The sequence below is a fragment of the Nerophis lumbriciformis genome, linkage group LG36 (genome assembly GCF_033978685.3).
Source record: "Nerophis lumbriciformis linkage group LG36, RoL_Nlum_v2.1, whole genome shotgun sequence".
Classification (NCBI taxonomy): domain Eukaryota; kingdom Metazoa; phylum Chordata; class Actinopteri; order Syngnathiformes; family Syngnathidae; genus Nerophis; species Nerophis lumbriciformis.
Genome location: NC_084583.2, coordinates 9,973,872 through 9,992,234, shown reverse-complemented (window position 1 = coordinate 9,992,234; position 18,363 = coordinate 9,973,872). Strand labels below are relative to the sequence as shown.

Genomic DNA, 18,363 nt, shown 5'->3' with positions numbered 1-18,363 from the left:
TGATGCAAACACAACATAAACACACACCTGGAGGTGCGATGCAAACACAACAAACACACACCTGGAGGTGCGATGCAAACACAACATAAACACACACATGGAGGTTGATGCAAACACAGCATAAACACACACCTGGAGGTGCGATGCAAACACAACATAAACACACACCTAGAGGTGCGATGCAAACACAGCATAAACACACACCTGGAAGTGCGATGCAAACACAACATAAACACACACCTGGAGGTGCGATGCAAACACAACATAAACACACACCTAGAAGTGCGACGCAAACACAACAAACACACACATGGAGGTGCGATGCAAACACAACATAAACACATACCTGGAGGTGCAATGCAAACACAACATAAACACACACCTGGAGTTGCGATGCAAACACAGCATAAACACACACCTGGAGGTGCGATGCAAACACAACATAAACACACACCTGGAGGTGCGATGCAAACACAACATAAACACACACCTAGAAGTGCGACGCAAACACAACAAACACACACATGGAGGTGCGATGCAAACACAACAAACACACCTGGAGGTGCGATGCAAACACAACATAAACACACACATGGAGGTTGATGCAAACACAACATAAACACACACATGGAGGTGCGATGCAAACACAACATAAACACACACCTGGAGGTGCAATGCAAACACAACATAAACACACACCTGGAGTTGCGATGCAAACACAGCATTAACACACACCTGGAGGTGCGATGCAAACACAACAAACACACACCTGGAGGTGCGATGCAAACACAACATAAACACACACATGGAGGTTGATGCAAACACAGCATAAACACACACCTGGAGGTGCGATGCAAACACAACATAAACACACACATGGAGGTTGATGCAAACAGCATAAACACACACCTAGAGGTGCGATGCAAACACAGCATAAACACACACCTGGAAGTGCGATGCAAACACAACATAAACACACACCTGGAGGTGCGATGCAAACACAACATAAACACACACCTAGAAGTGCGACGCAAACACAACAAACACACACATGGAGGTGCGATGCAAACACAACATAAACACATACCTGGAGGTGCAATGCAAACACAACATAAACACACACCTGGAGTTGCGATGCAAACACAGCATAAACACACACCTGGAGGTGCGATGCAAACACAACATAAACACACACCTGGAGGTGCGATGCAAACACAACATAAACACACACCTAGAAGTGCGACGCAAACACAACAAACACACACATGGAGGTGCGATGCAAACACAACAAACACACCTGGAGGTGCGATGCAAACACAACATAAACACACACATGGAGGTTGATGCAAACACAACATAAACACACACCTAGAGGTGCGATGCAAACACAGCATAAACACACACCTGGAAGTGCGATGCAAACACAACATAAACACGCACCTGGAGGTGCGATGCAAACACAACATAAACACACACCTAGAAGTGCGACGCAAACACAACAAACACACACATGGAGGTGCGATGCAAACACAACATAAACACATACCTGGAGGTGCAATACAAACACAACATAAACACATACCTGGAGGTGAGATGCAAACACAACATAAACACACACCTGGAGTTGCGACGCAAACACAACATAAACACACACCTGGAGGTGCGATGCAAACACAACATAAACATACACATGGAGGTGTGACGCAAACACAACATAAACACACACCTGGAGGTGCGATGCAAACACAACATAAACACACACCTAGAGGTGCGATGCAAACACAACATAAACACACACCTAGAAGTGCTACACAAACACAACAAACACACACATGGAGGTGCGATGCAAACACAACATAAACACACACCTGGAAGTGCGATGGAAACATAGCATAAACACACACCTGGAGGTGCGATGCAAACACAACATAAACACACCTAGAGGTGCGACGCAAACACAACATAAACACACACATGGAGGTGCGATGCAAACACAACATAAACACACACCTGGAGGTGCAATGCAAACACAACATAAACACACACCTGGAGGTGAGATGCAAACACAACATAAACACACACCTGGAGGTGCGATGCAAACACAACATAAACACACACCTGGAGTTGCGACGCAAACACAACATAAACACACACCTGGAGGTGCGATGCAAACACAACATAAACACACACATGGAGGTGTGACGCAAACACAACATAAACACACACCTGGAGGTGCGATGCAAACACAACATAAACACACACCTAGAGGTGCGATGCAAACACAACATAAACACACACCTAGAAGTGCTACACAAACACAACAAACACACACATGGAGGTGCGATGCAAACACAACATAAACACACACCTGGAAGTGGGATGCAAACACAACATAAACACACACCTGGAGGTGCCCCCCTCCATCATGGGCCCTTAGAATCCGTCTCCTTTACCCCCCCTTTTCGGCGATCCCTGCTCACGACTCACGCACCTGATTCATTTGAACTCACGCACCTGTTTTCAATCACCCCATGACTATTTAAGCCTGTCATTTTCTGTTGGTCGGCCTGGCGACATCACATTCATGCTCTGCACTCTTGACATGCTGCTTTCTCTGTCCAGCTCATAGTTCATGCTGCTCTTTGCTTCTGCAAGTAAGTTGTGTTTATTTATGCCCCAGTTAGTGTATTTTGTTTTGCCATGTTCATAGTTATGCATAGTCCAAGTTTTTGTTCCCTGTGTTAAGTTTTGTGAGCGCCTTTTGTTTGTTCTTTTTTTGAGTGTTAAAATTAAATATGTATTTACCTTCACGCCATGTCCGGTCCAAATCATTTGCACCATGGGAAAACAAACCACGCCAAAGTCCAAGTCTTGACAAAGGTGACAACTTCACTGTTTCTGTACAGTAAACAGACCTTGCATAGACCAGTGAGCCTTTTTCTGCGAGCCGTCCTTTCCTAGTTTGTGTTGCTCTAAAAAGATATGTTGCTGTAAAGTATGTTTACTCTAATATGTTCTGCCACGTGTGTCCTCCCCCCCCCCCCATCTTGTGTCCTTCTGACATGCTCTCGCTCGCCCGCCCAGCGCCTGGCAGAGTTGCGTCGGGAGCGAGAGGCCCACACTGACTCGCCTCTGGGCGTTCACAGTGAGGAGCCGCTCCAAGGTCTGGCACTGCAGCTGGCAGACAGCAAGGCCAGAGTGCGTCGCCTGAAACAACAATTGTGAGTGTGTACACAACACAAGCATACAAAACACAACACAAGCATTTGCTAGGAAACCACATTTAATAGAAGCAATATATTATCTTGATCATGAAACATATTTATAATTACGTCCATCCTGCATTCATTCATTACAAAAACAGACTTTTCACATAAAATCCTAGTAAATTGGCAGCCTCTCATTTATCAACGTCAACTCCAGTTGAACTTAATTACCAGGGTCATTGGCTTTATTTATTTATCTGCGTTCATTAGTCCACTGAATTCCATACAAGGAGTTTTTCAAGGAGACCTGTGATGATTCTAATCTACACTCGACTAGATTATACGTATCGGAAAATGCTTTGTTGCACATTTTCTCCCTTTTTTAAAACACGCTTTTGAGTCTCTCAACTAGCGGCGTGTGAGGAGGCGATCCCAAATTGCAATTGAAACCCGCTTTTGAAAATGTACACTGTCAAATATACATCTCGAAGACAAACATCAACATTAACTTCATAAACAAATTATTTCTTCACCAGTCACAACCACTGGGTAGAGTAGCCAGAAATTGTACTCAAGTAAGAGTACTGTTACTTTAGGGATGCATTACTCAAGTAAAAGTAAGGAGTAGTCACCCAAATATTTACTTGAGTAAAAGTAAAAGTACTGAGTAACTGATGAGTAACCTGTTCGTTTAATGATGACGGCAACAAATAATGCACAAAAACATAAAAATAGCAATGAGCAAATTCAGAGCCAGGAATATCTCTTAAGCAACTAAAACAATGATATATATTAAATAATAATACATTAACAATAAAAAAAATTAAGGCAAATTGAGCCACAATAACTTAACAGCACCATAGGCTCAGTAGGCAGATATTACAAAGGAAAATAACAAGTTAGCCTTTACGCGAACCATAAACTGATAGGTGTGGGCTGCACCTAGGAACACACTAATTGGTGTTTCTATGCATGCGTGAGTGTGTGTGCGACTGTGCGTGTGAGTGTGTCTCTGTCTGTCTATGAGGCTGCAGTGCGTTAATAAATGTCCCCACACGATGTACATTTGACAGTGATTCATTGCAGCCTACAGTGACAGCCAAAATATCTACTAACCAGTGACGTGCAGGTGCATAGGTCGAGTCAAGTCAACACACACACACACACACACACACACACACACACACACACACACACACACACACACACACACACACACACACCAGTGACGTGCAGTCACTAGAGGCAGGTGAGGCAGGGCCTCACCTGCCATCATGGAAAGAAAAAAAATTTAAAAAGAAAAATGTTTTATTAAATTGTTATATGTATCCAGTGATTATACTATAACGTTATTTTCCATTTAACTTCACCTGTTTTAGATTATTTTTTATTTAAAATCGCTGAATTTTCACATTTGCCGTTCAAATACTGAGAAGAGACGGTGCGGTGAACAGCAGCCAGTTGAGGCACGTCACTCAGTGCCTCAACATGGATTGCGGACTCGGCTAATGCTGGCCTGCTGTGCAGTGAGACTGTATTGCTATATGAATTATATTATACATTTCCATAGTTTAGTTAGCTGAGGTATATAATGTACAGTGTATTTTGTCAACAACTGTATGTGTGTAAAGTATTTCTTGTGCTGAGCGATCATAAAACGGCTGCAAAAGACGCACTGGCTGAGGCTCGCCTCCTGCACCCCCGCCGTAGAATGCACGGCAACCCCTGACGGGAGTGTTATATCAACTAAAGCCCACACTTAAACTTTCCACGTGCAAGATTGAATCTATTTAAAAAAGTTATTTCATAAGAAGCCAAAAAGTGCAAAAACAATAATGTTCGTGTTGGAGGAGTTGTGAATGACTGCAGGGCCACAACATTAGGTACACCTGCAGACTGCAGGTGTACCTAATTCACAACTCCTCCAACACGAACATTATTGTTTTTGCACTTTTTGGCTTCTTATTAAATAACTTTTGTAACCTATTTTTATGGGCTTTCCTCTTTGTGGTGTTAAGTTCCTGTTATGCGCTGTTATACAGTATATGCCTTAAGCTCTTATTTTGAAGGCGCTAAGAGCGGAAGTGATGACACGTTGGAGTGGAGCGGAAGTTTTTGAAAGAAGGTAAATAAAGTGGTCCTCGTGTAAACTGGAGCCTCTGTGTTTGTTATTTTGTAGTTTCATACAGTATAGGCGACATTTATAAACCCTCGGTTACACTTTTTTAAATAGATTCAATCTTGCACGTGGAAAGTTTAAGTGAGGGCTTTAGTTGATATAACACTCTCGTCAGGGGGTGCATTAATCCAGCACAACAGCGGCTCATGGACTTATTTTATAAGTAAAGGTAAGACCATAATAACGTTTTTTTTAATTAAATGGGCTTTTTTGTGTGCTACAGTTTGTATGTGTAAAGTTAAAGTTAAGTTAAAGTACCAAAGATTGTCACACACACACTAGGTGTAATGAAATTTGTCCTCTGCATTTGACCCATCCCCTTGATCACCCCCTGGGAGGTGAGGGGACCAGTGGGCAGCAGCGGCGCCGCGCCCGGGAATAATTTTTGGTGATTTAACCCCCAATTCCAACCCTTGATGCTGAGTGCCAAGCAGGGAAGAATGCTGGTATGAGCTTTTAAACATAACCCGTTAACTGCTGCCAATCAAATGGTGAATAAGATACTCTTTAGGGTTCATATGTTTGTAAATCTGACTGTGATGAAGTCAGTGCCTCACCAGCCATCAACCTCACCGCACGTCACTGCTACTAACGTTACTTACCGCGACGTGCTTCCTCAAATTTGACGTTGAGTTCATGTAAGCTTAAGCTTGTTAATCATGTGACCGCCTGGCTCTGTTTGATTGGTGTAACGGAGTCAAACGTCACCAGTGACTGCATTTGATTGGAACGGAGTGAAACGTCACCAGTGACTGTATTTGATTGGTGGAACGCAGGCATGCAATAGATCCTACTTTGAAGGTCTGTCTGACAAACCAAAACAAACAAAGTGTGCATTAACAGATCAATAAAAATCAGTAGCGAGTAGCGAGCTGAATGTAGATAAATGGAGCGGAGTTAAAGTAGCGTTTCTTCTCTATATATAGAGAAGAAACATGTTGCATTAAAACTACTCTTAGAAGTACAATTCATCCCAAAAGTTACTCAAGTAGATGCAACGGAGTAAATGTAGTGCGTTACTACCCACCTCTGGTCACAACTTACTTGCCCACTCTGGGATCAATACAGAGCGACCTAAAAAACCCCAGCATTTATTCCAGTGCTCACATGCAATTATGATGTGACTTAACATTGATTTTCCTTCCCATCCGATACTAAGTCAAATTCAGGCTGGTATCAGCAATACCGATCCCATGCCGATACTTTGTGCAAATATGCCTAACGTGTCCACTGCAATTAAAAAAGTTGTGTGTTTTCAAATAATAATTTCTATCTAAAAAACAAACCAGTAAACATTTAGAAAAAAAAGAGCCAAACCTTTAAATGAAATTAGAAAAAGCTGTTTTTTTTAAAACTAAGAATAATAATATACTTACTCATTTATAACACAAATGTTTTGTCTTAAAATACTGTATATAAAATATGTGTTTTAGCATGGCGTAACAGCATCTTTAGTGTTAGTAAATAACTATCTTCACACATACAGATGACAAAATAAACATTCATCTCAAAAAAAGTGTCCCCTAGGAGCAGCGTGACAAAAAATAATTGAGATCCTTTTGTTAAAAAAAAAAAAGTGTTGAGAGACAAACAAAACAAGTTCAAAGCTAAATGTGAAACCTTTTGATTTGACACTTTGGCTTTTTTCAACGCAAACATCCAACATTGTCACTACTTTTATATGTCGGGAAAGAGCAATATAGGTCGAGTCAAGTCAACACACACACACACACACACACACACACACACACACACACACACACACACACACACACACACACACACACACACACACACACACACACACGCACACACACACACACACACACACACACACACACACACACACACACACACACACACACACACTGAGACTTGCTGCTGTCTTTCAGGGATGACAAAGGTGATCAATTGTTGGACTACAAGCAGGAGATTCACATGATGGAGGAAGAGATCAAAAAGCTGCAGAAAAAGGTATGATAGGTATACTATCTACTAGCAGTAAAATTATAATAAATATACTATCTACTACCAGTAAAATTATAATAAGTATACTATCTACTAGCAGTAAAGGTATACTAGGTATACTATCTACTAGCAGTAAAGGCATGATAGGTATACTATCTACGAGCAGTAAAGGTATAATAGGTATACTATCTACTAGCAGTAAAAGTATAATAGGTATACTATCTACTCGCAGTAAAGGTATGATAGGTATACTATTTACTAGCAGTAAAGGTATAATAGGTATACAATCTACTAGCAGTAAAGGTATAATACGTATACTATCTACTAGCAGTAAAGGTATAATAGGTATACTATCTACTAGTAGTAAATTTATGATAGGTATAGAATCTACTAGTAGTAAAGCTATGATAGGTATACTATCTACTAGCAGTAAAGCTATGATAGGTATACTATCTACTAGCAGTAAATCTATGATAGGTATACTATCTACTAGCTGTAAAGGTATAATAGGTATACTATCTACTAGCAGTAAAGGTATAATAGGTATACTATCTACTAGCAGTAAAGGTATAATAGGTATACTATCTACTAGCAGTAAAGCTATGATCGGTATACTATTTACTAGCAGTAAAGCTATGATCGGTATACTATTTACTAGCAGTAAAGGTATAATAGGTATACAATCTACTAGCAGTAAAGGTATAATACGTATACTATCTACTAGCAGTAAAGGTATAATAGGTATACTATCTACTAGTAGTAAATTTATGATAGGTATAGAATCTATTAGTAGTAAAGCTATGATAGGTATACTATCTACTAGCAGTAAAGCTATGATAGGTATACTATCTACTAGCAGTAAATATATGATAGGTATACTATCTACTAGCTGTAAAGGTATAATAGGTGTACTATCTACTAGCAGTAAAGGTATAATAGGTATACTATCTACTAGCAGTAAAGGTATAATAGGTATACTATCTACTAGCAGTAAAGGTGTGATAGGTATACTATCTACTAGCAGTAAAGGTATGATAGGTATACAATCTACTAGCAGTAAACATATGATAGGTATACTATCTACTAGCAGTAAAGGTATGAGATGTATACTATCTACTAGCAGTAAAGGTATAATAGGTAGACTATCTACTAGCAGTAAATGTATAATAGGTATACTATCTACTAGCAGTAAAGGTATAATAGGTCTACTATCAACTAGCAGTAAAGATATGATAGGTATACTACTATCTACTAGCAGTAAAGGTATAACAGGTATACTATCTACTAGCAGTAAATTTATGATAGGTATACTATCTACTGGCAGTAAAGGTATGATAGGTATACTACTATCTACTAGCAGTAAAAGTATGATAGGTATACTACTATCTACTGGCAGTCAAGGTATGATAGGTATACGACCTACTAGCAGTAAAGGTATAATAGGTATACTATCTACTAGCAGTAAAGGTATAATAGGTATACTATCTACTAGCAGTAAAGGTATAATAGGTATACATTCTACTAGCAGTAAAGGTATAATATGTATACTATCTACTAGCAGTAAAGGTAAACTAGGTATACTATCTACTAGCAGTAAAGGTATAATAGGTATACTATCTACTAGTAGTAAAGGTATAATAGGTATACTATCTACGAGCAGTAAAGTTATAATAGGTATACTATCTACTAGTAGTAAAGGTATACCGTATTTTTCGGAGTATAAGTCGCACCGGAGTATAAGTCGCACTTGCCGAAAATGCATAATAAAGAAGGAAAAAAACATATATAACTTGCACTGGAGCCCGGCCAAACTATGAAAAAAACTGCGACTTATAGTCCGAAAAATACGGTAATAGGTATACTATCTACTAGCAGTAAATGTATAATAGGTACTTGACTTGAAAGATACATCTCCAGAATGCACTGGGACACATCATCAGTGATGCATCCTGGATTCATCGGGTGTTTCGGATCTCGCAACATCAGACACCCTCGTCCAGGCGACCCAGCCGGGGTGATCAAGTCCCTGCTTGTGTCCCAGTAGCAACCCACGGATCTGCCCTTTTCAGCCACAACCACCTCGTGGCTTTCTCTGCCGCTTCACTTGCGGATTGAATGGCCCTCCTTCTAGCCGCCCCTGTGACTCACAATCGGCCAAACACTTTGCAGAGGGAGCCTCCTGCAAAGCCACGGCAGCCAACTTCTATTGGCTCATAGACAGTCCTCCAGCCCCTGCCCCTGCAGTCCTCCACCAGCTCCTGATACTTGGCACGTTTCCTTTCATTGGCTTCCTCAATCCGCTCCTCCCAAGGCACTGTTCGTTCCAGCATGATGAGGTGTTTTGAAGCCTCTGAGATGATGATCATGTCTGGCCGTAGAGATGTTTTTACAATGTGCTGGGGGAACCTCAGTTGTTTTCCCAGGTCAACGTGTAGCTGCCAATCAGGGGCTGTGTGAAGGAGTCCTGTTATTGTCTTTGGACGTGCACGAGGTCTCTCCCCAGCTTTGATGAAAGAGATTGCCTTCTTTGGCGCATGATGTTGCTTGCTGCTGCTGATGGCTGAGGCTATGCTCTCAGCACCTGCTTTCAGTACCTGGTCATGACGCCAGCGATTATGACCATCAGCCAGAGACTTTGGGCAACTGCTGAGGAGATGTTCCAAGGAGCCTCTTCCGGAGCAAAGGGAGCAGGAGGGTGTCTCGCTCTTCCCCCAAACATGGAGGTTTGCTGGGCTCGGGAGGGAATAATAGACTGCTGCCACGAGGAACCGGACGCGGTGGAGGTCTGCCTGCATGATGTTTGACTAGGTGACTTTACGCTGCAACCGTCCCATCTTGTCAATGCCCCCTGTTGCCGGAGTCCCACTACCCCGCCCACTCGCTCTTCCTCCAAGCCTGCTCGGACCTCCTCCTGGAGTAGATGTCGTCTGTCTTTGCCCCGGGCCTGGCTGACTTGGGTCTTTGGGAAGTAGCCCAAGCCTGCTCTCCCTGTTGCTATGGCCCCAACCAGTGCCTTTTGTCTAAGGCATGACTCAGCCACCTCCACTGCCTTTTCTGCCTTCCACTTCCTTCCCGGCTGATGACACCTTGCAGTCCCTGGAGTCTCTGTACTGTAGGGCTTCTCTTGTGCGTGCCACCTTGAATTCTTCAGTAAGTCCACTGAAGGGTAGCTGCAGGATGTTGCTTGTCCCGTACAGAGCAGCGCTGTTGAGGCTGCGGGGGAGACCCAGCCATTTCCGCAGAAAGCTGCTGATCTTCCTTTCAAAGGAATTAATAATTTAATCACTAATGATTTAATTCATTATTTCACCATTTACTGGTTTATTTGGTGAACATGAATTTCTGTCAAAGTCAGTTGTCAAAGTGGGCGGGTCCTAACACCTGATTTGTTACACCTGTCGACCAGAGAAGTGCTGGTTATATTTTAGTCTGAAAGGGGGGAAACAACTCCGACAACAAATATTCAGCAAGGTCTAAAATACTGACCACCAACTCTTGAAAGATCTATAAATACTCCTTAGTCGCCATGTTTTGAAATGCTTCCAAAGTTGCAGGCAAAGCAGTGATTGGATGAGATTCTTATAAGCCCCGCCCACTGAGTTTGACAGATACAAAGAATGAATGAAACGTTGACTCACTTGTTCGTGAAACAATGAAATAAATCATAATATAATTACACCACGAAATACTTAAATCAATTAGGAATTAATTTAATAATTAAATCAAAAATATTAAATGATTAAAAATAGGGAAATATTTGATAAATTAAATTAAAAACAATTAAATGTACTTTTACATTCAATATAATAATGGCACATTTAATAACTCGTATATGTATTTAATTCCAATTTAATGAATTCATTATACATTTAGGTACTTATTTAAATAGGTTTTTATTGAATCTGTCCCTTTTAACTTTCTGTAAAAAATGTACAAAACAACTGAATTACTGAAAGATAATACAAAAAAAAAAATATATATACATTTTCAATCATTATTCATCATTGTGCTCCCTAAGGGTCTTGTTTAATCATCAGTAATGCAAAGTAGTTTTATTTATTCTTATTTTCTGTCAGTCAAGCTTTTTGAACTATTTTATGTTAGCTTACTAGACTCATTTAAGTACTTGACTTAAATGTAACACGGTATTCTTTTTGGAGTAAAAAGTTTGATAAATATTAGGGATGTCCGATAATGGCTTTTTGCCTATATCCGATATTCCGATATTGTCCAACTCTTTAATTACCGATACCGATATCAACCAATACCGATATATGCAGTCGTGGAATTAACACATTATTATGCCTAATTTGGACAACCAGGTATGGTGAAGGTAAGGTACTTTTAAAAAATAATAATAAAATAAGATAAATAAATTAAAAACATTTTCTTGAATAAAAAAGAAAGTAAAACAATATAAAAACAGTTACATAGATACTAGTAATTAATGACAATTTGTAAAATTAACTGTTAAAGGTTAGTACTATTAGTGGACCAGCTGCACACACACAATCATGTGTGCTTACGGACTGTATCCCTGCAGACTGTATTGATATATATTGATATATAATGTAAGAACCAGAATATTAATAACAGAAAGAAGTGTGTATCTTGTGTTTTTTATTTTGATTAAATAAAAAATAAAAAATAAATAAAAAAACGATACCGATAATAAAAAAACCGATATCGATAATTTTTTCCGATATTGCATTTTAACGCATTTGTCGGGCAGGCCGATATTATCGGACATCTCTAATAAATATTTATATTGCGGGGTCTATGTATAGATGTACGCATTGCAGGTGCCGCCAAATGCGCTTTTCTCCCTGTCACTCACACCTGGACAGGTGCAGCCGCCTCAAAAAAAGTGCCACAAAGGAAGTTAGCCAACAACAGAGGAGGAGTTATGTCCAACTGGAATTTAGGGATTTCACCATCTAAGCTCCGTAATATCATCAAAGGGTTCAGAGAATTTGGAGAAATCACTGCACGTAAGCGGCAAGGCTGAAAACCAGCATTGAATGCCTGTGACATTCAATCCCTCAGGCGGTACTGCATCAAAAAGCCACATCAGTGTGTGAAGGATATCACCACATGGGCTCAGGGACACTTCAGAAAACCACTGTCAGTAACTACAGTTGGTCGCTACATCCGTAAGTGCAAGTTAAAACTCTACTATGAAAAGCCAAAGCCATTTATCAACAACACCCAGTCCTCCTGATTAAAGAGGAAAATAACCATACACAAAGTGTAAAAGGCAGCATGTGTGATATACACATACATATATATATACACACACACATATATATATATATATATATATATATATATATATATATATATATATATATATATATATATATATATATATATATAGTATATATATATACACATACATATATACATACATATATAGCAGTGGTTCTTAACCTTGTTGGAGGTACCGACCCCCACCAGTTTCATATGTGCATTCACCGAACCGTAATCATAAAATGATGTTATTATATTAAAGAAATACTAATAAAGATATATTTTACAAACAAAGTTACAGGAATGTACACTTGATCCCATGTTTACATCTCATTGTGCAACATGTGAATGTTTCAGTGGGAACTAAATGTGATATCTGAAAGGTATACACATTATTTCCAAAGCAGACATATAATACTAGTACACAACTCATGAAAAACAATATGTTATATTCATTGTAAATGGGCCAAAACACTTATATTAAAAAAATAATATCATGGAAATGACTGCTGTCATTTGATTACAATAATAAAACATTGAACTTGTTATTTAGTCAGGTTTGGGACAGGTGTGCTGCAGGTCTGACGTCGCTCACATGTGCTCCACTGAATGATCAAGGAGTTTTTGCGTTTGCTCACACATATGGAAAATTACAGGGAACATTGTTTGGGGGTATCCATAATACGCCGACAGGGAGAAGTTTTTATTTAAACGATGAGTCGGGCGTGTCTTGACCTCCGCGTCGGAGGGTCTGCCGAACCCCTGAGGCTGACTCACCGAACCCCTAGGGTTCGATCGAACCCAGGTTAAGAACCACTGATATATAGTATATATGATGGTATGGGGGTGTATTAGGGTCCGAGGCATGGGTAACTTACACATCTGTGGAGCAACATATATTGTTATCGTGGACGCCCCTGCTTATTTCAGCAAGACGATGCCATTGAAAATGTGTGGTGCAATATGAAGGCTAAAATAGCAGAAGGGAGACTGTTGAAAAACTTAAGCAAGAATGGGAAAAAATTCCACTTCAAAAATGTGTCTCCTCAGTTCCCAAACCTTTACTGAGTGTTGTTAAAAAGAAAGGCCATATAACACGGTGGTAAAAATGCCTTTTTTGCAATGTGTTGCTGCCATTAAATTCTAAGTTCATGATTATTTGCAAAAAATAACAAAGTTTCTCAGTGTGAACATGAAATATCTTGTCTTTGCAGTCTATTCAATTGAATATAAGTCGAAAAGGATTTGCAAATTATTGTATTCTCTTTTTATTTACCATTTACTCAATGTGGTTTTGGGTTTGGTAAATACATGACTTTTAAAAAAAGATGCATTTTGCCTTGAAGAGTGGCTGGTTTATATTCAGGGTGGTCTTATACCCGTGTCAATACTTCTTTGAATGAAACATCTGTGCAGAGCCGCAGCCTGCAGAACGAGGCGAGGGTCATGCGGGCCATGCGGGACGAGCTGGATTGTGTTCGTGAGCGAGCTGCACGGGCCGAGCATCTCCAGCATGAAGTCCAGAGCTGCAAACAGCGGCTGCACGGCCTGGAGATGACACGCACTCAGCTCAAGGTAAGACACACACACCTGTGAGTCGACACCATGTCATGGTGCTGGTACATGGAACCTCCTTACAAAAGCAGGGAGGAGAGAACAGGTTTGGTTTCCAAGCAACTCGATTCCCTTTAAGTACAGCTTGTGAAACATCACACTTTGCTAGCCTGGATTAGCTCAAAGGATGACTTTCCTCCATGTAAAAAAAAAAAGAATACACACCAGGCTTCGCTACACATCTTAAAGTTACTATGTTACAACGAGCACGGAGATCATTTAGGTTGTCTTCAGCTACTAACTAGGCCAACCAAGCATGCTAGTCTTGTTTACATTTAATGATACTTTGTTGTTTACTCTGTTACATTTACTTAAGTTACTTTTGGATACATTGTACTTGACAAAATAGTTTTAAAGCAATATACTTTTTACGTAAGTATTTTTTGTACAAAAAACACGACTTTTACTTAGTTGCATTTACTAAAGTACTTTTTGGATACATTGTACTTGACAAAATAGTTTTAATGCAATATACTTTTTACCTTTACTTAAGTATTTTTTGTAGAAAAAACACGACTTTTACTTAGTTGCATTTACTTAAGTATTTTTTGGATACATTGTACTTGACAAAATAGTGTTAGTGCAATATACTTTTTACTTCAGTATTTTTGTGGAATAAAACATGACTTTTACTTAGTTGCATTTACTTAAGTATTTTTCGGATACATTGTACTTGACAAAATAGTTTTAATGCAATATACTTTTTACTTAAGTATTTTTGTGGAATAAAACATGACTTTTACTTACCGGTAGTTGCATTTACTAAAGTATTTTTTGGATACATTGTACTTGACAAAATAGTTTTAATGCAATATACTTTTTACTTAAGTATTTTTGTGGAATAACACACAACTTTTACTTAGTTGCATTTACTTAAGTATTTTTTGGATCCATTGTACTTGACAAAATAGTTTAATGCAATATACTTTTTACTTAAGTAATTTTTGTAGAGAAAACACAACTTTTACTTAGTTACATTTACTCAAGTAACTTTTGGATAAATTGTACTTGACAAAATAATTTTAATGCAATATACTTTTTACCTTTACTTAAGTATTTTTGTGGAATAAAACACGACTTTTACTTAGTTGCATTTACTTAAGTATTTTTTGGATCCATTGTACTTGACAAAATAGTTTAATGCAATATACTTTTTACTTAAGTAATTTTTGTAGAGAAAACACAACTTTTACTTAGTTACATTTACTCAACTAACTTTTGGATAAATTGTACTTGACAAAATAATTTTAATGCAATATACTTTTTACCTTTACTTAAGTATTTTTGTGGAATAAAACACGACTTTTACTTAGTTGCATTTACTAAAGTATTTTTTGGATCCATTGTACTTGACAAAATAGTTTAATGCAATATACATTTTACTTAAGTATTTTTGTGGAATAAAACACGACTTTTACTTAGTTGCATTTACTTAAGTATTTTTTGGATCCATTGTACTTGACAAAATATTTTTAATGCAATATACTTTTTACTTAAGTATTTTTGTGGAATAAAACACGACTTTTACTTAGTTGCATTTACTAAAGTATTTTTTGGATATATTGTACTTGACAAAATAGTTTTAATGCAATATACTTTTTACTTAAGTAATTTTGTGGAATAAAACATGACTTTTACTTAGTTGCATTTACTTAAGTATTTTTTGGATACATTGTACTTGACAAAATAGTTTTAATGCAATATACTTTTTACTTAAGTATTTTTGTGGAATAAAACACGACTTTTACTTAGTTGCATTTACTAAAGTATTTTTTGGATACATTGTACTTGACAAAATAGTTTTAATGCAATATACTTTTTACTTAAGTAATTTTGTGGAATAAAACATGACTTTTACTTAGTTGCATTTACTTAAGTATTTTTTGGATACATTGTACTTGACAAAATAGTTTTAATGCAATATACTTTTTACTTAAGTATTTTTGTGGAATAACACACAACTTTTACTTAGTTGCATTTACTTAAGTATTTTTTGGATCCATTGTACTTGACAAAATAGTTTAATGCAATATACTTTTTACTTAAGTAATTTTTGTAGAGAAAACACAACTTTTACTTAGTTACATTTACTCAAGTAACTTTTGGATAAATTGTACTTGACAAAATAATTTTAATGCAATATACTTTTTACCTTTACTTAAGTATTTTTGTGGAATAAAACACGACTTTTACTTAGTTGCATTTCCTTAAGTATTTTTTGGATCCATTGTACTTGACAAAATAGTTTTAATGCAATATACTTTTTACTTAAGTATTTTTGTGGAATAAAACACGACTTTTACTTAGTTGCCTTTACTTAAGTATTTTTTGGATACATTGTACTTGAAAAATAGTTTTAAAGCAATATACTTTTTACTTAAGTATTTTGGTGGAATAAAACACAACTTTTACTTAGTTGCATTTACTTAAGTATTTTTTGGATCCATTGTACTTGACAAAATAGTTTAATGCAATATACTTTTTACTTAAGTAATTTTTGTAGAGAAAACACAACTTTTACTTAGTTACATTTACTCAACTAACTTTTGGATAAATTGTACTTGACAAAATAATTTTAATGCAATATACTTTTTACCTTTACTTAAGTATTTTTGTGGAATAAAACACGACTTTTACTTAGTTGCATTTACTAAAGTATTTTTTGGATCCATTGTACTTGACAAAATAGTTTAATGCAATATACATTTTACTTAAGTATTTTTGTGGAATGAAACACGACTTTTACTTAGTTGCATTTACTTAAGTATTTTTTGGATCCATTGTACTTGACAAAATAGTTTTAATGCAATATACTTTTTACTTAAGTATTTTTGTGGAATAAAACACGACTTTTACTTAGTTGCATTTACTAAAGTATTTTTTGGATACATTGTACTTGACAAAATAGTTTTAATGCAATATACTTTTTACTTAAGTAATTTTTGTAGAGAAAACACAACTTTTACTTAGTTACATTTACTCAAGTAACTTTTGGATAAATTGTACTTGACAAAATAATTTTAATGCAATATACTTTTTACCTTTACTTAAGTATTTTTGTGGAATAAAACACGACTTTTACTGAGTTGCATTTACTTAAGTATTTTTTGGATACATTGTATTTGACAAAATAGTTTTAATGCAATATACTTTTTACTTGAGTAATTTTTGTAGAAAAAACACGACTTTTACTTAGTTACATTTACTCAAGTAACTTTTGCTGCAGTCGCTGTGGCCCAGCAGCGACTGCAGCACGGATTTCATATTTCATTCATTCACAACTCCTCCAACAACCTACTGTACAGTGTATTAGTCTTTGCATGTACTGTACAGTATATTTTTCCTTGCACCTACTGTACAGTATATTATTCCTTGCACCTACTGTACTGTATATGAAATCCGTGCTGCAGTCGCTGTGGCCCAGCAGCGACTGCAGCACGGATTTCATATTTCATTCATTCACAACTCCTCCAACACGAACATTATTGTTTTTGCACTTTTGGCTTCTTATTAAATAACTTTTTTAAATAGATTCAATCTTGCATGTGGAAACTTTAAGTGTGGGCTTTAGTTGACATAATACTCTTGTCAGGGGGTGCATTCTACGCCAGGGGTGCATTATCCGGCACAACACCTGGACGCTACAATATACACCCCCGCTACCTCCAAACCCTGCCCCTCCCCCAAATTTGGCCCGCGGGCCAGAGTTTGACACCCATGTTTTAGGGGTTTGTAGCATGGTTTACTTTTGGCAAACAACATGTTATCTTGTGTTATTGTGGGAAGTTGCTTGAGTTGTTATGTCTATGTGCGTCACGTCAACTGCGTCGAGATGAACCAGGCTGTGTGTTTAAAGGGGAACATTATCACAATTTCAGAAGGGTTAAAACCATTAAAAATCAGTTCCCAGTGGCTTATTTTATTTTTCGAAGTTTTTTTCAAAATTTTACCCATCACGCAATATCCCTAAAAAAAGCTTCAAAGTGCCTGATTTTAACCAACGTTATAAACACCCGTCCATTTTCCTGTGACGTCACATAGTGATGACAATACAAACAAAAATGGCGCATAGAACAGCAAGATATAGCGACATTAGCTCGGATTCAGACTCGGATTTCAGCGGCTTAAGCGGTTCAACAGATTACA

General features: G+C 37.7%; 1 protein-coding gene across 3 annotated transcripts in view; it reads left to right on the top strand.

The window, feature by feature from the left end:
• The window catches only part of ccdc88b (coiled-coil domain containing 88B), a 231,135-nt gene that overhangs the window by 65,372 nt on the left and 147,400 nt on the right, over positions 1-18,363 (top strand). For all 3 annotated transcript variants that reach the window (XM_061930450.2, XM_061930449.2, XM_072912467.1), the window contains 3 exons: positions 3,085-3,221; positions 7,278-7,359; positions 14,020-14,178. In XM_061930450.2, coding sequence (XP_061786434.1) covers positions 3,085-3,221; positions 7,278-7,359; positions 14,020-14,178 — 378 coding nt within the window. The remainder of the gene's footprint in view (positions 1-3,084; positions 3,222-7,277; positions 7,360-14,019; positions 14,179-18,363) is intronic.